General features: G+C 45.3%; 1 protein-coding gene across 4 annotated transcripts in view; it reads left to right on the forward strand.

The window, feature by feature from the left end:
* Positions 1-7,286: 7,286 nt before the first annotated feature.
* MGARP (mitochondria localized glutamic acid rich protein) overlaps positions 7,287-19,597 on the forward strand; it is a 46,116-nt gene continuing 33,805 nt past the window's right edge. Inside the window, exons 1-3 of one of the 4 annotated variants that reach the window (XM_075929940.1) lie at positions 7,287-7,481; positions 9,972-10,075; positions 10,749-10,854. In XM_075929940.1, the coding sequence (XP_075786055.1) occupies positions 7,409-7,481; positions 9,972-10,075; positions 10,749-10,854 (283 nt within the window). In that variant the 5' untranslated portion in view covers positions 7,287-7,408. The other 3 variants (XM_075929944.1, XM_075929943.1, XM_075929942.1) reach the window with 3 other exon arrangements.

The following is a 19,597-nucleotide window of genomic DNA, read 5'->3' on the forward strand; positions in this document are numbered from 1 at the left end:
TGAAAAACGGTTAGAGTCCAATCGTCTAGGCTATCCACATTAACAGGGTGGTCAGGCTAATCAGGGAGCAAGGATGCTCTTGGTTTCCTGTGCTCTGTGTGTGCTTAATTACCCTTGTTCAGACACATTTGGCCCCAGCTTAGCATAGAGCTAGTCTTGCCAGATGTTTTCACCAATACTGTGCACACTTCCCATTATGTCACACTGGACATTCCATCGTCCTGATCACATGCTGAAGACAGTGCTATTGAATCAATAATACTTTATAAATTTTTTTCGAAAATAGAAAGTTAAAATAATGGACTGACTGCCTGTGTGTTCAAAACTGTACACCTGGGAACCCTACATAGAGCATTTCTCAGAGCTGAACTGTGGATCTGAGCAGGGCCAGAGACACAGGTGCCACAAAATCAGCACAGGAAGCATGTCAGTGTTCGTAGCAGAGTCACAGAAGCAGGCCACAGAGCAGACTTGTGCTGTATTCAAAGCTGCAACAACCAGAGCCAGGGTGGCCAGACAATCATCCATGTGAACTAGACGCAGATTAGAATCATTTCTAAGGAACAGTGAAACTGGAGATGAGTCATGGGGTGGAGCTGGAACCATCTGGAGCCAGTTTCATTCAGGGGGACACTGGGCAGTAGTCCTAGTGTATTGAGATTCCCCCAGTCAAGAGTACAGCTGCAACATGAGAGGATTTTTCCAGTGACAGAGCACATGTCTGAGCCACATCATGTCCGCACTACAGCCAGGTCCTGAGATGGGGCCTGTGACTTGTGATGAACAGAAATAACTTCCCTTGCATTCCTCATACACTGTGATATCCCACCGTGTGCCTTCTAGTGCATTTTTATTTTCCTTTGAGCTTTTCACGGTTCTAATAAAAATATAAAAAAATGTAGCAGTGTCTAGATTGGCAATATTTTGCTCCAAATCATCCCCCCTTTCAGAAAATCTTGCCCCTTTTCTTATCCGGCCTTGAGTATTTGCACAAGAACACTGACCTTCTCTCTGGAAAAATTAAGTGTGAAGAAGGACTTAGAAATAACTTTGTAGTGTAGACGTACCCTAACTAAGAGACGTTAATTCGAATTAACTCAGAGAGGCGCTACACACGCGATCCGCTAGGTCGAACTTAATTAGAACTAGCGGAGCGCTTATTCGAACTAGATAAACCTCATTCTACAAGGACTAACGCCTAGTTCGAATTAATTAGTTCGAATTAATGGCTGTGTAGAATTGATAGAATTGCTAAGCTCACCCCAGTACTATATCTGTAACAGGGACCAATTTTGTGCAGAACCTCACATCCATTACAGTGATATACAATTTTCTCTATAATCTAGTTACAATATATTATTTTTGACAATTAACATTTTTGTTAACTGATTCTTTAAATGCAGTATTGAGTATCAAGTCATAGTCATATGTATGGGTATAACTAGACTACAGGGTTTTGTCAACAGAATTTTTGTCGACAGATACTGTCGACAAAGCTTCTGTCGACAAAGAGCGTCTAGACTACATCCAGTTCTGTCAACAAAGCAAGACGCTTTGTCGACATAACAGTGTGGACGCAAAGGACAGTGTAGATGTAATAATGCCTTCTATCGACAGAACTCTGTCGATAAAAGACATTATTCCTCATAGAATGGTGTTTACATATGTCGACATAACTCAAAGGCAGTGTGGACGCAGGTATAGTTTTGTTGACAAAAGTCCACTTTTGTCGACAAAACCCTGTAGTCTAGACACACCCCAAGTGTTCTACTTATTTCTTTTAATTCACATCCATAATACTTTTTCTACAGTATCTGTTCCACATATATTTTCAACACGCAAAAACTTTCCTGTACTACACACATCATTATGGAAGGTACGTTTACTTGTCCAATATTCATACAGAACTGTTTTATTGTTCATTCATCTGCTTTATGAACTATGAGTTTTAGGGGTTAGGAGGCAGCATTTTATAGGGTAGCTTCTGGAGCAATGGGAGGAGACATGGAAAAATAGGGCAGAAAGTTGAAGATTATAATGCATGCATTGATAACAGGGAGCATATTTTATTACTAATGTATTTGCAAATACTGTTCTTATTATTACTCGGAATTTATTAGCTTTAAGTACATTTTTTTCTTGTGGTGGCCAGTCCCTTTTCTGTCTGTCAAGTCATGTTTTCTCTTATTTGTCAAGCAATGACTATAACCAAGGTTCTAGGTAATAGCACTCTCAAAAAACATTAGATCATCATTGATGGGATACATCCTTTTTTGGTCACACATCAATTCTGGAGAATTGTGCATGGTCCTTAACTTAATGTATGTCTGTATTGTCAGTGGCTTGACAATCAGGCCATGTTAATATTGTTTGACCTTGCTTATACGTATGCAATATTCATCTCATATTTTCTAATTGAACTGACTGTTATATGGATTGATTTTCCTATTTCAAATTCACTAACTATTTCCTGTTTTGAACAATTCTCAGGGAAATGTTTTGAGGACCAAAAACCCCAGTTCCTCTGAATTTGTGACCCATGGACCAGGAGCAAAAGGCCCCCGCCCAAGGCAAAACACCAGCATCCCCTGAGTCCGTTAGCAAGGAGGTAGCAAATTGAGAGATTTTTCTACCAAAAAACACAGTTCCTCTGAATTTGTGACCCCTGAGTCCGTTAGACAGGAGGTAGCAAATTGAGAGATTTTTCTACCAAAAAACACAGTTCCTCTGAATTTGTGACCCCTGAGTCCGTTAGACAGGAGGTAGCAAATTGAGAGATTTTTCTACCAAAAAACACAGTCCCTCTGAATTTGCAACCATTCCTCTGAATTTGTGACCCCTGAGTCCGTTAGACAGGAGGTAGCAAATTGAGAGATTTTTCGACCAAAAAACACAGTCCCTCTGAATTTGTGACCCCTGAGTCCGTTAGACAGGAGGTAGCAAATTGAGAGATTTTTCTACCAAAAAACACAGTCCCTCTGAATTTGCAACCATTCCTCTGAATTTGTGACCCCTGAGTCCGTTAGACAGGAGGTAGCAAATTGAGAGATTTTTCTACCAAAAAACACAGTCCCTCTGAATTTGCAACCATTCCTCTGAATTTGTGACCCCTGAGTCCGTTAGACAGGAGGTAGCAAATTGAGAGATTTTTCGACCAAAAAACACAGTCCCTCTGAATTTGTGACCCCTGAGTCCGTTAGACAGGAGGTAGCAAATTGAGAGATTTTTCTACCAAAAAACACAGTCCCTCTGAATTTGCAACCATTCCTCTGAATTTGTGACCCCTGAGTCCGTTAGACAGGAGGTAGCAAATTGAGAGATTTTTCGACCAAAAAACACAGTCCCTCTGAATTTGTGACCCCTGAGTCCGTTAGACAGGAGGTAGCAAATTGAGAGATTTTTCGACCAAAAAACACAGTCCCTCTGAATTTGTGACCCCTGAGTCCGTTAGACAGGAGGTAGCAAATTGAGAGATTTTTCTACCAAAAAACACAGTCCCTCTGAATTTGCAACCAGCCAGCAAAGGTAGCAATTCCTGAGCAGTTATACCGAATGTCATGTTTGTTTGACAGAAACTGTGACCGTCACAAAAACGGAGCGGTTTCACTTTTTGCCTATACACCGGCCGCTCTACAGCTGATCTGCAATCAGCTGTTCTGGCCCCGCCCAGGCACGTCTTTTGAGACTGCCTATTGGCGGAGGCTCTTCTGTTGCCTTAAAGCAACAGCTGCTCTTTCCTTTTTGCTACACTGGATCCTCTGCTATCGGCTGTGGATCTGCTCCGCTGGATCTGGATCTGGAACTTCTATAATTAGGACACCAAATTTTCTGAAATTGGGACTAAAATAAGTGGCATCACTCAAAATGAGGGGAATGGAGGAACATGATTCTTCAGTGAAAAATCTGCAAGTGAACTTTCCATTTGGGCCATGTGCAAGAAGTGTTGGATCAACTCCCAAAACTATGCCTCCCACATTTTACAGCATTCACAGAATCCTGGCCTATCAGGTTAATCCTGAATGTTGGGAGTCATAGATCTAGAACATGTGACATTTCTTTTACCTACAGGTCTGCTTATGAGGCAGTACTGGTCCTTACACTAAAATTATAGAAACTTCCAGATTGTGCCTTTTGCAGAAATCAACTGAGTTCTCAAAGGGTGATGATAAAAGTTTGACCATGAGAGTTAAGAATTGGTGGCATGGAACCCAGTATGAAGTTGTGCTATGACAATATTTAGCACAGGGTTAATGAATAGGCGTAACAGGCAGTAAGTAAGTAAGTAAGGGTATGTCTACACTACAAAGTTAGTTTGAACTAACGGACGTTAGTTCGAACTAACTTTAATAGGTGCTACACTAGCGCTCCGCTAGTTCGAATTTGAATCGAACTAGCGGAGCGCTTAGTTCGAACTAGGTAAACCTCATTTTACGAGGACTAACGCCTAGTTCGAACTAGCTAGTTCGAACTAAGGGCTGTGTAGCCCTTTAGTTCGAACTAGTGGGAGGCTAGCCCTCCCCAGGTTTCCCTGGTGGCCACTCTGGCCAACACCAGGGAAACTCTATGCCCCCCTCCCGGCCCCGGACCCCTTAAAGGGGCACGGGCTGGCTACGGTGCCCGTGCCAGGTGCAAGCCTGCCAGCACCCAGCTAGCAGACCCTGCACCTGGCACAGCACAGAGCCACCCACCCGATGCCCCCCAGTCCACCCCCTCTTGCCGGGACCAGGCTGGCGGCTCCCGGGAGTTTGCCCTGGACCGCAAGAGGCGGGCACCTTCCTGGGCTAGTGCGGACATCGTGGACCTCGTCCACGATCTCCGCACTAGGCACAGGAAAGTGGCCGTCTAGGGCAGGAGAGCTGCCAGCCTGGCCACCCAGGACCAGGTGTGCATGAAAATCAAGGGGGTCCACTGAGACCCCCGACACTGAGCCCTGAGCTTACAATGGCCGTACTGGGTCAGACCAAAGGTCCATCTAGCCCAGTAGCCTGTCTGCCAACAGCGGCCAACCCTAGGGACCCTGGAGGGGATGGACCGAAGACAATGACCAAGCCATTTGTCTCGTACCATCCCTCTCCAGCTTTCCACAAACTTTGGGCAGGGACACCACTCCTACCCTCTGGCTAATAGGACTCCATGGACCCAACCTCCATGACTTGATCTCACTTCCCTTTAAACTCTGTTCTAGTTGTAGCCTTCACAGCCTCCTGCAGCAAGGAGTTCCACAGGTTAACTATTTGCTTTGTGAAGAAGAACAACTTTCTCTTACTAGTTTCAAGCCTGCTACCCATTCCTTTCCTTTGGTGTCCTCTAGTCCTTCTTTATGGGAACTCAGGAAGAACTTTTCTGAATGCACCCTCTCCACCCAACCCCTGCTTTTAGAGACCTCTATCCTGTCCCCCCTCCGTCTCCTCTTTTCTAAGCTGAACAGTCCCAGTCTCTGTAGCCTTTCTTCATCTGGGACCTGTTCCCAACCCCTGATCATGTTAGTTGCCCTCCCCTCTCCCAGCCTTTCTCTTCCCCTCTCCCACCTCCTTTTCCCAGTCTCCCCCAGTTTTTTTCAATAAAGACAGAGTCAATGTTGGAAGAAACGTTATCTTTATTTTGTACATCAATAAGAAAGGGGGCTAGGGAAGGGTAAGTGGAAGGAGGTGAGGGAGGAATGGGGTACGAGCCCCTGATGGGGAGGACTGGGCTGGCTCTGCGGGCTTCTGGGGGTGGAAGCTCTCCTGCAGCCCCCCAATTACTCCCTCTCCCCAGATGGCAGCCTGCGGCAAGTGCAGCCGGGCTGATGGCCGAGTGGTGTGATGTGCCCAGTGTGGGCACTCAGGGCACTCCAAGCCAGAACTTCTTTGCAAGCGGGGCACCCCTTAGAACTGTGTGTCCGGGGTGGGGGTCGGGACCCTTTAAGCGCAGCCCTCGGCTAGCCTGAGACAGCATCTCCATGCTCTAAGTCCTCCTTTTATGCCCTGCCGGCACTGCTTCCGGCCATCCTTAAGCCCTGTTCAGAGTCCACTCAATGTGGACTTACTAGTTCGAACTAGCAAAACGCTAGTTCGAACTAGTTTTTAGTTCTAGATGCGTTAGTTCGAACTAGCTTAGTTCGAATTAACTAATTCGAACTAAGTTAGTTCGAACTAGCGCTGTAGTGTAGACGTACCCTAAGTAAGTTAATGAATAGGCAGATTAAGGGGGGGTGGACTGATAAAGCTTTTGAATGGAGTAGGATATCTTTTTATTTACTTATTTGTGTACAGGTTGCACTTGTACAGGTCCTAAACCAGGACTCTTGGACCACAGCTGTTGCTGTACAAGAGAGCCCTGGGGTAGGAGGGCCAGCAGCTGAGAGCCCCATGAAAAGCGAGGCTAGTGGTAGTGGGACCAGGACCTCAGCAGACCAGTGGCGGTAGTGGGGCTGTAGTAGCAGGGTAGGGACATGCTGGCCCAGCAACAGGGTTGTGCTGCAGCAGCCCAAGTGGAGCTGGGTGCCAGCCTGACAGTGGGGAAAGAGCTGCAGCAGTTAGGCCGGGTGTGGCAGTCCAGCAGGGGAAGCCAGTCTGGGGCTGCGGCAGCGGGGCCAGGGCTGCAAGCTGCCATGCTGGCAGTGGGTCTGGAGCAGCAGCAGGGTCAAGACACCTGGCTGCCAGCAGCGGGGTGGAGAAGCTGATGATGGGGAGGGGCCGCAGGCAGAAGAGCTTCCCTGGTCCGGCAAAATCTCTCATCCCAAGGATGCCGGACAAGTGAGGTCCAACCTGTATTATTTTTCTGGACCTTGCCTATACGGTACCGAAAGAAATTTAGATCTTGCAAAAAAAAAATTGATTACTGCTGGGTTAGCGAATGGAACATGGTTAGTGCTCAACCTACTGTGGCCTAAATAGCACTCATAGAGGGGGAACGTTTAACAATCTGGTTTCTTCTGCAGCAAATTCGAGATGTGAAACTGGGCAGACAGCACAGCCCTGCCTCACAAAAGAACCTCTGGCCCTGGCACTCCTGGCTTTTAAATTAGCTGGCACCAACCAGCAAATCCCTTCAGCACTAACGGGAGAGCTCCCTGAGGGCAACACTCAGCTTTACCACTATTTGTAACCCTCTTCCCCTCTGGCCACCCCAGCTCTACCGTGAGGCTGATGACTCCCGAAGCAGAACGCTCCAGGGACTCGGCCGTCAAGGACAGGAGCTCAGGTGCCGGTGGGAAGGGAGGGATGAGCCCGCGAGGCCCTGGCTGCTGAGGTGCGGCTGAGCCCAGGCAGGAGGAGAATGGGCCGGCTCTGCCCTCTCTCCCCTCCCACTCACGCGCTGCGGGGCGGACTCGCTGCCTGCTGCTCCCTCGCTCAGTCCCGCCGCCGCCGCCGCAGCAGCCGGGCGAGCTCCGCGCAGTCGCTCCAAGCCGCCGCCGCGCAGCACCATGTCCGCGTGCAGGGCCGCCTGGCAGGCACTCGCCGCGCGCTTGGCCACCGCCCCCCTTCTCAGGACCCCGGGTAAGAGCGCGAGGCAGCGGGGCGGGCTGAGCCCAGGTAGCCGCTGGCTGGGCTCGGAGGTGACAGCGCGCGGCACGTGCTGTGGTTGGAGCGCCCCGGGAGAGGAGAAGTGAAGGTCACAGGTGGGGAATGCAGCCCGGCCCGGCCCCTGCCAGGTCCCGCAGAGCGCGAGTGCCGGGCAGAACCAGCAACGAGACAGCCGTGCCCTTTGCCTGACCGGGAGGTGGTGCCATTCGGGCTGGAGCTAGCGGGGCCCGCTGACTTGCGTGCCCGCTAGGGGTGGGCTGGTGTTTGCTGAAGAGGAAAAGACAAACCGCCCACCTTTTGTCTCCTGAGCGCTTCTTCTTCACTGAGCAAACACTGAGGGGTCATTACTGGGTGGTGTCATTCGGTCTGGCGACCCCAGAGGGCTACAAAATGCCAACTGAAGCATGCACGGTGAGCGTGTTGTGCAATCGGAGTCACCCCAGACGTCCTCAGTCCGCGTCCTACAGGGATCCTTCATTTAACCAGCTGTCACAAAAACAGGAGATCGCACACCAGGTCCAACGGGAGGTCTGCGTGTGACTGGCAGAATTGTTATGCTGCCTCCTGCCAGTGGTTTTTGATCCAATTTATTTGTTATTCCTGAAAAATGTAGATGCACTGCAATGTGCTTTGTGTTTCTCTGTATGTACTCACTCTGGTAGGTTGTATTTGGGCCTTCTGACCTTATCTTTCCCATGTATCTTTCTAAAGTCCATGTAATATTATCTTAGTACAAAACTTGTTTAAATTTTTAAAGGTAATGGTAAGCAACTAGTAATGACACCTCAGTGTTTGCTTAGTGAAGAAAAATAAGCGCTCAGGAGACAAAAGTAAGTTTCAGGTGTTCAAAGGTGGGGATAAAGAAAGCTTGCAATGTGTTCCACTAATCTTCTCTAGTAATGCTAAATATTTTCTGTAAAGAAACTGCTGTGTTTAAAAATTGAAGATGACAGTCTCCATAAAAAATAGAACTTCAGTTTGTTCTTGCCTTTTGCCTTCTAGTGCACATCACTGCTTGAACTTCTGAATAATTAAAATGTATATTTCTCTTCTTTATTAAAAAGAACGTGCATTTATATATTTAGATGAGAATGTTTTTTGTTGTTGGGAGGGTTTTTTTGTACTGTAATTGGAATGAAAACAGTCAAGAAGGTCTCTGAGTAGTTTTCAAAACTGCAGCTTTCCAGTTCAGTTTGGAGCATAGCAGTGACACTTTTTGAGTCAGGAAGTATATAATCTGTAGCAATGCTTCTCAATCATACTGAATGTTTTCATCCTCACTGTATACTTCAATATTAGTAACACAGAAGTGCACTAAGAATCTCTGTCCACAGAACACTACAGCAACCGCTAAAACAGTTCTTCATCCATTTATGCAAAGTAAAAATACCCATCAGATTCCTGCTCAAAGAGAAAAGTCTGAATAGCATGTGATGAGACAAATGCTGCTAGACACAATCTGGCATGTGATAACTGTTTTTTTTTAAATGAGGTTATTGATCCTTTTAACAGCCCCAAGTGTGTATACAGCTGCAGAAATGACTGGACAATATACATATATTTTAAATTGCAATAGACCCTGTGAATATATGATTAAATTGCTAGGAGCTGGAGTCCATTTTTCCTTTCTAGTCACCTTAGTTACAACTCTGATGACAGAGATGCTTTATATTTAATGAAAGATCCTCCAGGAACATAACACTTAGTATACATTATTAATTTTGGGTGCACTTACAGAGTGCAGTTAAAATACTTACTAGTCACAGTAGTATGTTAGGTTATTCCTAAGCTCAGTTTGACATTTAAACTGATATGCAATAGAATTCTTTGGCGGTGCCTGTTGGAGCTACATTGGGGTGACTATCAATTCCCCAGAATCAGACAAAACAAACCCAGCTAACGTTACTGTGCCCATAACAAAATAAATCTTCAACCACCACTGATAGCATGGTGTAATTGCTGCATTTGTGAAGGCTTAAGGAAGGCTGGGTGAGACAGAATCTTGCATGGTGTCCTAGACCAGGACTCTGGGAGTGACTTCCAAATTTGAACTATTGGGACCAGGAGTATGTAAATCTAAGATCAAGGGTGCTTTCCATTCTTCCTCTTTAAAGTGACAGGGCCCAGTGGCTATTTTGATCACCAGTATGGCAAAATCACACAGGGACAAAATCATTTTCTCACATAGGTATGGCCCGATTAGGGCCATAGGATTTTATAGCTTACACAAATAGACAGCCAGTGTATCTTGTAGACTACAGATGTAATGTTCTAATGGTGAGATACTCCAAGTAGCAATTGCAGAGCTACGTTTAGTTAGTTAAGTACTTGCTTAATTTTTTTTTTGTCACCTGATTTTGTTTCAACTTTCTTTGGATTCATCACTGTCCAGTTTAGGTTAGATAATATTTTCTGTTATTTTATTAGCCCTTTATTTTAACATTATTTTAATATTTTATACAGCTCCTCTTCGCCAGATGTCCTCTGGCAGCGTGCCTGGCTCTTCAGGGGAGAACCTGATTTACTATTTGTTTGCTGGTGTGGCATGTACTGCTGGTGGATATTATGTAAGTTCCTGGTGTTTTAGTAGTATATGGAAGATATCAGTGGCATGTGGGTGAGATGTAGCATGATCACATAATCAAACATGGATTTAAAATGTGGACACAAAGTTCCTTGGTGAACTACCTCTTCTCTCTCCATACTGGAGAAATGAGATGATGGGTTCTGGATAATTAAATATCAAGTTGGTAGGGGGAGGGGAAATCCCTCATCCCAAACTGAAGAAGAAAATTCTCTGTTGGAGATTTGTGGTGAGAATTTCTCACCAAATGTTGATGCTCTTCTACTTCAAGTATTTGGTTTGTAACAATTTCTACTGCAGATTGGCAAGCATTTTTTTTAAATTAAAGACAGACTTGGGTCTGTTTTGACCGCCTCATTTTAGGGTTTGTAAAGCATACATTTTAAGAGAAATATTTTCTTGTTTTGAAATATTCATTTCCAATTCCTAAACAATGCAGTGTTATGTGAATGTGAGACTGACTGGTTTGTTTCCACTTTGAAAATGGAGGCAAACACAAAATTTAAAACTAGAATTTTGAATGATTAAAAATTTAAAGTAGATTTATTTTATTCATAATCTAAAGTCTTTCAGCATAGGAAAGAGCACTTGATGTTTTTAAAAAATTCCTTAGTAGAGCCATGGAAATAAGTGCAGGCATGTCATTTTATTTTCAGGCCTATAGAACAGTCACATCAGACAAAAAGAGGTACAATGAACGTATTCATGCTATTCAACAGAGTAATACAGCAGAGTGGAAACCAAAACCCTGGCCACCCCAGGGTAAGTTTTTGTTTTTAATTGTGTTTTTACCAAGTTTCTTTCAGCACACGAATCCTGCAAGAAATGGAACTTATTTCTAGACTAAACAGTCAGAAACCTTTGTCATACTCTGACTCCTTCACAGTCCGCAGCTTTTACTTGCTTTATAAGTTTAAATCAGTCTGCTTTTTAAATTGTAGAGAAAAAAAAAACATAATGAGAAGACAGTGAATCTGGTATTTCTTCCATTAGAAGAAATACATTTGAAAGGAAATGGTTAAAAGAGGAAACAGTAATAGCAGATCGGGTGATAGAACTTGATGACTGAAAGCTTAATTAAACTTGACTAAATGAATAATGCTGTCAAAACCACTTCTGTTCTTTTGTTTATTTGGGAAGCGAAATAATATTTTTGTCCTGGTCAACAGTTTGGCTCCAGGCCATACATCAGTGAACACAATCACTATACAGTCCAATGTCAGCAGCTCAGCAGGCTGGGAGGAGAAGGTGAAATTTATTTAAGTTTTCAAAATACTATGTATAAAATTCATTTCCTCTTCCTGCCCTCATCTCCCAAGCACTGGGTTACTTTTAAAGTTAAATTGATATAATTTAAATTTTCAGCCACTTTAAGTGAACTAGAGGGCTACAGAACTCTGTTAAGTTTAGCAGAGACGTCATTAGCTTAGATACTCATGATGGAATCTTTTTGTTGAAACATTATGGTACAGAAGTTTACAGACTTTTTCTGATTAATCAGTCTAATATAGATGAAAAACTATGTTTCTCCCTGTGAGGGGGGGTCACTCACCACCGTAGCGGGGGTCCGTCATCTGTCCCCGGAATCAGTCCATTCCGCCCGCACAGGCCTCCGCTCACGTGGCGTTTCCCCTCTGGAATCTTCTGGGCGCGTTGCTCTCTTCGCCACACTGCCCTCCGGCAGTGCCCAAGTCACTCGCTCTGAGCCCCCCTTCCGGGGGTTTGGTGTCTCTCCAGCAGGCCTGTCCGCAGGCCTAGCAGGCTGGCCGGTTGGCTGTCCGAGCGCCCTGGCCCAGCCTAACTCTCTAGCCCTGCCCTAGCTCCAGAGAGCGTCCTGCTCCCTCGGCAGCCAGGCTCACAGCCTTGCCGCAGGCCTAGCAGGCTGGCCGGTTGGCTGTCCAAGCGTCCTGGCCCAGCCTGACTCTCTAGCCCTGCCCTAGCTCCAGAGAGCATCCTGCTCCCTCGGCAGCCAGGCTCACACCCTTGCCGCAGGCCTAGCAGGCTGGCCGGTTGGCTGTCCAAGCGTCCTGGCCCAGCCTAACTCTAGCCCTGCCCTAGCTCCAGAGAGCGTCCTGCTCCCTCAGCAGCCAGGCTCACACTGCCTTGGCTGAAGCAGCCCTTCCCTTTTATAGCCCCCAGCTGGGCCTTAATTGGCCAATGCCGCCCAGCTGGGCTGAACTCCCCGGGGCCTGCTCCAGGCTGGGGTTTGGCTCTTAAGGGGCCAGTACAGGGCAGCTGCCCTGTTACACTCCCCTTGGGGTTTACTTGGCCATGTTTATATGTGCTATTTCAGATACTAGTCTATTTGTATGTGCTAGAGTTCACACAATGTGTACAACCTAACACTACTAAAACAATTTAAAAAAGGAGAGAGATTAAGGGAAATTAGGTTAAAAATGACCAGAGGGTTTTATTGAACAATAGTCCATCAAGTGCAATTCCAGTATTGAAAGTAACTGTAAAATGGTAGTGTAAGCATCCCTATGTATATTGCTTTAATTGCCAAATCAAATGGGATTAGTTCACAAATAAAGATATGGCATTTAGCTGGAACATGTGTTTTTGTGGCTAAAGTTTGCAGATATGATTGAATACGTACAGGGAGCAGATTTCTGGAGTAAAAAAGTGCCATCTTTAAAGTCCCATTTTAGAAAAGAGGTACAGGCAGTCCCCGGGTTACGTACAAGATAGGGACTGTAGGTTTGTTCTTAAGTTGAATTTGTATGTAAGTCGTAACTGGCGTCCAGATTCAGCCGCTGTTGAAACTGACAAGCGGCTGACTACAGGAAGCCCGAGGCAGAGCTGCTCTGCCCCGGGCTTCCTGGAATCAGCCGCTGATCAGTTTCAACAGCAGCTGAATCTGGACGCCTGGGACAGAGCAGTTGGGGTGCTGCCGGGTTGGTGGAGTGGCGCTGCGGGACCAACCCGGCAGCGCCCCAGCTGCTCTACCCCAGGCATCGGCGAGAAAAGCCTGGTCTGCTGGGGGAGGGGAGGGCGCACAAGCTGCGCTCCCCCCCCCAGTAGACCAGGGAGACACGGGTGGCGGGACCACCCAGACACAGCGCGGTCCCGCCGCCCGCGTCCTCCGCGGCTGTGCTCCACGTCTCCCTGGTCTGCTGGGGCCCCCCCCCCCCAGCAGACCAGGGAGACACGGAGCGGCTTTTCTCGCCGTGGAGGACGCGGGTGGCGGGACCGCCCGTGTCCTCCGCAGTGAGAAAAGCCTGGTCTGCTGGAGGGGGGGCGCACCTAGTGAGCCGCAGAGCAACTTTTCTCGGTGTGGAGGACGCGGGCGGCTGGACCGCGGCACGTCTGGGCGGTCCCGCCGCCCGTGTCCTCCGTGGCGAGAAAAGCCCCGTTCGTATGTAGGGATCTGACGTAAGTCGATCCACGTAACTCGGAGACTGCCTGTATACTTGAAATTGATTACTTCTGTAAAGGTTTATTCCCCTCTTGAATTGTAGCGGATTGCTATTACTTTTGGGAGAGAAAGTTATATCATACTTCCTTCATTAGCTGTAAATTTTAAGATTAAAGGATTTTAACACTATTTTTAGAAATGAGAAAATATTTGTATTTCTTTCCTGTTTTTAAACAGCTGGAAAAGGTAAATTTTAAAATTTCGTCCTTTAGTGTTAGGGCTTGTTAGTTTAAATGCAAAACCCAAACCAACACTGACTGGGATTCTCCAAAATGTAAGTCTTTATTTGATAAATGTGTATTGATTCCTCATAAGGAATTTAAAATACTCTTGTGATGAGACCAAAAAGGAGTTGCCTTTTACTACATAGGCTTATGCAGTACAATATTGGGATAGTCTTAAAGCGATCGTATTCTGAAGAATCTGATATTTGTAGAGGGGGTTAGACAGTCTACTGTTGGCAAATAGAACTTCATAAAGAAAACTGGTATTACGAGGTTTGTGGCCTTAATTCAGCAGAGCACAAGTATACTTAACTTTCAGCTTGCGTGCGGTCCCACTGAAGTGAATGGGCCCACTTGCATGCTTTAAGTTGACTAACTAGGCTACGTCTACATTGGCAAGATTTCGCACAAATAGTTTTTGTGTTAAAGTATTTGCGCAAGAGAGCATCTACACTGACATGTGCTTTTGTGCAAGAGATATGCTTTTGCGCAAAAGCATCCGTGCTAGTGTAGATGCTCTCTTGCGCAAGAAAGCTCCGATGGCCATTTTAGCCATTGGGCTTTCTTGCGCAAGAAATTAATGTTGCCTGTCTACACTGGCCTCTTGCGCAAGAACAGTTGCAGAAGAGGGCTTCTTCCTGAGCGGGAGCATCATAGTTATTGCGCAAGAAGCCCTGATTTCACACATTAGAACGTCAGTGTTCTTGCGCAAGAACTCCCCACCAGTGTAGACAGGCAGCATGTTTTTGCGCAAAAGTGGCCGCTTTTGCACAAAATCATGCCAGTGTAGACACAGCCTAGGTGTTTGTGTTTTGATGAACTAGGGTCAGAGTCCCGTATACATTGTAGGATCAAGCTGTTATTTTGTAACTACAGGAAGTCCCCGGGTTACGTACAAGATAGGGACTGTAGGTTTGTTCTTAAGTTGAATTTGTATGTAAGTCGGAACTGGTACATATTGTAGGGGAAACTCTAGCCAAACATTTCTCCAGAGCTCAGTTTTATTCTCCCACACCTCACTTCCCTCAGTCCTTTATTCTCAAGCTGAGGTGTCTGCTGAGAAAAGCCGCTCTGCATCTCCCTGGTCTGCTGGGGGGGGGTGCTAGCTTCGCGTCTCCCTGGTCTGCTGGGGGGAAGCAGCTAGTGCAGGGTTGCCTCACCCCGTTTGTAAGTAAGGATCCGATGTAAGTCGGATCCATGTAACCCGGGGACTGCCTGTACCTTCAAAATCCTCTCTCATAGCTTTATATCTGTACTATATAATACCAAATATCTTTCATCTCCTGGATGTGTTTCACAAATATCTGATGTAGCAGTAAAGTTATCATCAGTGGAGGATGTGCAGATACCTTTTCTGTACTTTTTGCCAGTTCACAATTGTTCACCAGCCCTCCAGCCCCCTTCTTTAATGACCAAGCCCCTTAATAAACTTAGCTTACACTCCTCTGTCCAATCTCCTTCCCAGGATCATACTCCTGACTCTGAATGGAAACCTTGGGGTTTTCACTTTTAATTCTGCATATGAATAGCTGTAACCTCAATTTAGAATATAAATCTACTGTTGAATCAGCTCTTTCATTTCTACCCATTCTTAGCTTTCAAAATTCTTCTTCCCCTTTCTTCCTCCCTCTCGAATTCTCCTCCCATGTTCCCTAAACTGGCTTCTGTTCCCTTCTATTTTAGACTCCCTAAATTAACATTTTTTTGTTTTTTCAAAAGCACAAATGTCTTAGCTCCCGCTTTTTTTTCTTCTATAAGTAATGAATCCTGTATTTAGCATTTGTCTCATCACATGGCTTCTCCATGTGTTGTAGTTGCTAAGTGTCCTGTTTTGAACCGGACAGTCGGTATTTGAGCTTTCTGTCTGGGAAACAAATTTGAGAAAATACCGGACACATATATGTCTGGTATTTTATAATTAAGTAAGTTTTATTGTTATCATGAGTATCGGTACGTAGTTGCGTACTGCGTGAGTGTGTCTACCAGCCAGGCAGTACGCAGCTACACAATAGAGAGGAAGGAGGTAGGGGCGGGGCGGGACTGGAGCGGGATGTAATCCCCGGGGCCGGACTTGCTCGTGCACCCTCCCGGCACCATGCGTGGGATGGGCAGCACCCTGGGATCTGCTTGCATCCGGGTCAGCCCCGCTCCCCGCTGGCTGGTTCCCTCCTGGCCAGCCCTGCTCCCGCCGACCTCCTCTCAGCCAGCCCTGCTTCCTGCCAGCTGGTTCCTTCCCCCGATCTCCCCCTGCCAGCTCCGCTCCCCCTGACCTCCTCCCAGCCAGCCCTGCATCCCGTCGTCCAGTTCCTTCCCCCGATCTCCCCTGGCCAGCCCCGCTCCTCCCGACCCCCTCCCAGCCAGCTGGTCCCCCCCCCCCAATCTCCCATGGCCAGCCCTGCTTCCTGCCAGATAGCTCTGCTCCCCCCAACCGCCTCCCAGCCAGCCCTGCTTTCTGCTGGCGGGTTCCCCCCACCCCCGATCAGCCCTGCTGTCTCTGACGCTGTCTCTGACCCCGTCCCGATCAGCCCTGCTCCCCTCCCAGATGGTTGCCCCCCCCCCCCCCCCCCCCGTTCTGAGATAATGTATGTCTGGTATTTTTTGACAGCCATCTGGTAACCCTATTCCCGGCACCACAGAATCAGAATCCACAACTTCTCCAGTCCCCCGCAATTTTGAGCAGAGTTAGTCATCATGCCTATTTTTCACAATGCTTGTTGTGGAAATAATTAGAGAACTGGTGAACCTGCTACTTAGGAGAACATAATGTCGAACCCTTTAAAGCTAAATGATGCTACAGGTGGGGACTTATTTGAGAAATTTCTTATATTTGTGAGATGTTGGTGACCTATACACTCAATATACTCTCTTAGCAGAATACACATAATGGCTGCGTCTAGACTGGCAAGTTTTTCCGCAAAAGCAGCTGCTTTTGTGCAAAAACTTGCCAGCTGTCTACACTGGCTGCTTGATTTTGTGCAAAAGCACTGACGTTCTACTGTCCAAAATCAGTGCTTGCGCAAATGCTTTGACGTTCCTGTTCAGGCAAAAGCCGTTTCCCGGAAATGTTTTTGTGCAAGAGGGCCAGTGTAGACAGCTAAAAACTGTTTTGCGCAAAAAAGCCCTGATCGTGAAAATGGCGATCGGGGCTTTCTTGCGCAAAACTGTGTTCATGCGAATCTAGACACTCTTTTCTGCAAATGCTTTTAACGGTAAAACTTTTCCGTTAAAAGCATTTGCTGAAAATCATGCCAGTCTAGACGTGGCCAATAGATATACTTGCTTACTACTATTAATATCATGGAGGAGGCAATCACATGGCTAGAAGGACTGGAATTTAGGAAGAATTTCCCTCACATCCTCCCAGTCATTTGTCTTTCCTTTCCCATAAAGTAATCAATGTTTTTTCTCCAAAAATATTTAATTCTCAGGCGGCACACAGTGCTCACAAAAAGAAAGTGTACCAAAGAACGACAGGGTTAAGTAAATAGAAGTGGTATAAAAAAAACTATCAAATGTTATTTTCAAGTTTTTTTAATTTGATTATTTGAATACTTGAGAGAGTGCAATGAGCTCTAATAGCAAACTTTTTAAACTCTGATCTGTTTTAACAAACACAAAATGTAATAGTAGATTTAAAGTCTCTGGAAGGAGCATGACTAGAAATAGCGGTGGAAAATCTTATGGAATTACCTTGTAAAATGAATATTTGCCACAACAGAGTTCACTTCATTTTTTAACCTTTGAGTGCATGTATTTGCTTGTGTGTCCTCTTTTCTTATTCTACCGTGTCCCCTTCAAACTTGTTTCTGGTCTGCCTTTTAGTGATAATTTTCTCTTGATTTAACTTTTAATTGTAAAAGCTGATTCAGCCTTTCTAATTACTCTACTTTTTACACTTTCCAGAATAAAACACAAGGGAAATCTGAATTTCCAAACCTGAGGATGTAAAATACAAAGGGATAAATCTTCACCATTGCATACTTCGCACCTACCTTGGGATGACTTTATGCCTTCTACTGTAAAACTCCACCCACACTTGTGAGACTTAAAAAAAATACTATTTGCAAGGCCAAACCATATTGAGCTACTCAATATATCCTATAGAAGGCAACTTTAAGATTGTTAAAGACCTGGCTGTTTTGAATGAATGCATCTGTATATTTGACTGTCCAATAAAGTGTACTGAATGTTGAGCTTGGCTGTTACTCTGTTCTTTGTGTGAAAAGCTTAGTTTATTGAAAGATACTAAGGGACACTTAAAGGGACACAGTCAGGTAACTTGATCCTGATTTAGTGTATAGGGTTTTTTGGTTTGTTTTTGAACCAATGGAATCAGATTGTGTTTGAGTTTAAACCTAAACAATGCAGCTCTCTTCTAGTGCATGAGAACCAGGGAGTGAAACTAATCAATTTCACTCCCCCTCCTCCTCCATCTCCCACCTCAGTTGAATGAAATATAAAAAAGTAAATAATGGCATATAGCCCTCCCTTTTATTCTAAAGTACTAATGTTTTCTAATACAGGTTTTTTTTAGACTGACAGTGTCTCTTTAAGCTTTTTTTTCTATTCTCTCTGCCTGCAACTATTGTACATCTTTTCCCAGTTCCATTCTTCACCTGGTAAATTTGGTATGAGAGCTAACTAATGATGAACACATGGCATACCGTTTCATTTTATCAACTTTTGTGCATGTGTGTGTGTTCTCCTGTGCATGCCCTTCTACTTAGGACTGTGTTCAGTTTTTTAATCCCATGTGAGACTGACCTAGTTCATGAGACAACATGGAGTTTCATTGTTTCTGAATAATTTTACACAGAGATGCAGGCAAACCTGCAGCAGAGAGAGTTTGGGTTTGCAAACAAGGAGACGATCACTTGTAAGTGGCTGCATGCATCTCCAATGTCTCTGGATGATCAACTGTGGTTTAGTTTTTAAAAACTGTTTCTCTATTTTAAATACTTAGTTTTGTAATAAGTGTTTTCTGTTTTTATTTCTGGCATATATGTATATATGTATAATGAGCTTTCCTTCATTATTTATGAATGCCATTCGTCTTGAACTGCAACTTGGACATGGTGCTAAATTGAATAAGAGCTTCTTAGCAGGACAGTGAGGGTACGTCTATACAGCAACATTATTTTGAAATAATTAGCGTTCTTTTAAAATACCTTAGTCTGCATCTACACAGCAGGCAGTTTATTTCAAAATAATGTTGAAATACTGTCAAGCTGGAAGATTTCTTACTTCAACTCCTGTAACCTTCATTGTACGAGGAGTAAGGGAAGTTGGAGGAAGAGTGTTCTATTTCGAAATAAGTGCTGTGTAGAGGCTCCCAATTTTGAAATAAGCTATGCAATTGACATAGCTCAATTTGTGTAGTATATTTCGCGTTAAGCCCTGCTGTGAAGACACACCCTTAATGTATTGTATTCCATGTTTAGATAACTTCATTGCTGAGTACTGCTGGAATGCAAACTCTGAGGGTATGTCTAGACTGCAGAGTTTTTCTGGGATACCTCCGGTACCCTGGAAAAGCTTTGCCGTGTCCAAGGAACACGTCTGGTTTTTCGGAACAGTTTCTGAAAAAGTGGATGTGTTCTTTCAGCATCCCTATATTCCTCTTGGGCTGTGTCCAGACTCAGGGTTTTTTTCGAAAAAAGTAGCCTTTTTTCGAAAAAACTTCACCTGCGTCCAGACTCAAGCCGCGTTCTTTCGAAATTAAATCGAAAGAACGCGGCTTTTCTTTCGATGGCGGTAAACCTCATTTCACGAGGAAGAACGCCTTCTTTCGAAAGTTCCTCTTTCGAAAGAAGGCGTTCTTCAATGTAAATAGGGCTTCTTCGAAAGAGAGCATCCAGACTCA

This window comes from Pelodiscus sinensis, chromosome 5, assembly GCF_049634645.1.
Source record: "Pelodiscus sinensis isolate JC-2024 chromosome 5, ASM4963464v1, whole genome shotgun sequence".
In the NCBI taxonomy this organism is placed as follows: Eukaryota; Metazoa; Chordata; order Testudines; family Trionychidae; genus Pelodiscus; species Pelodiscus sinensis.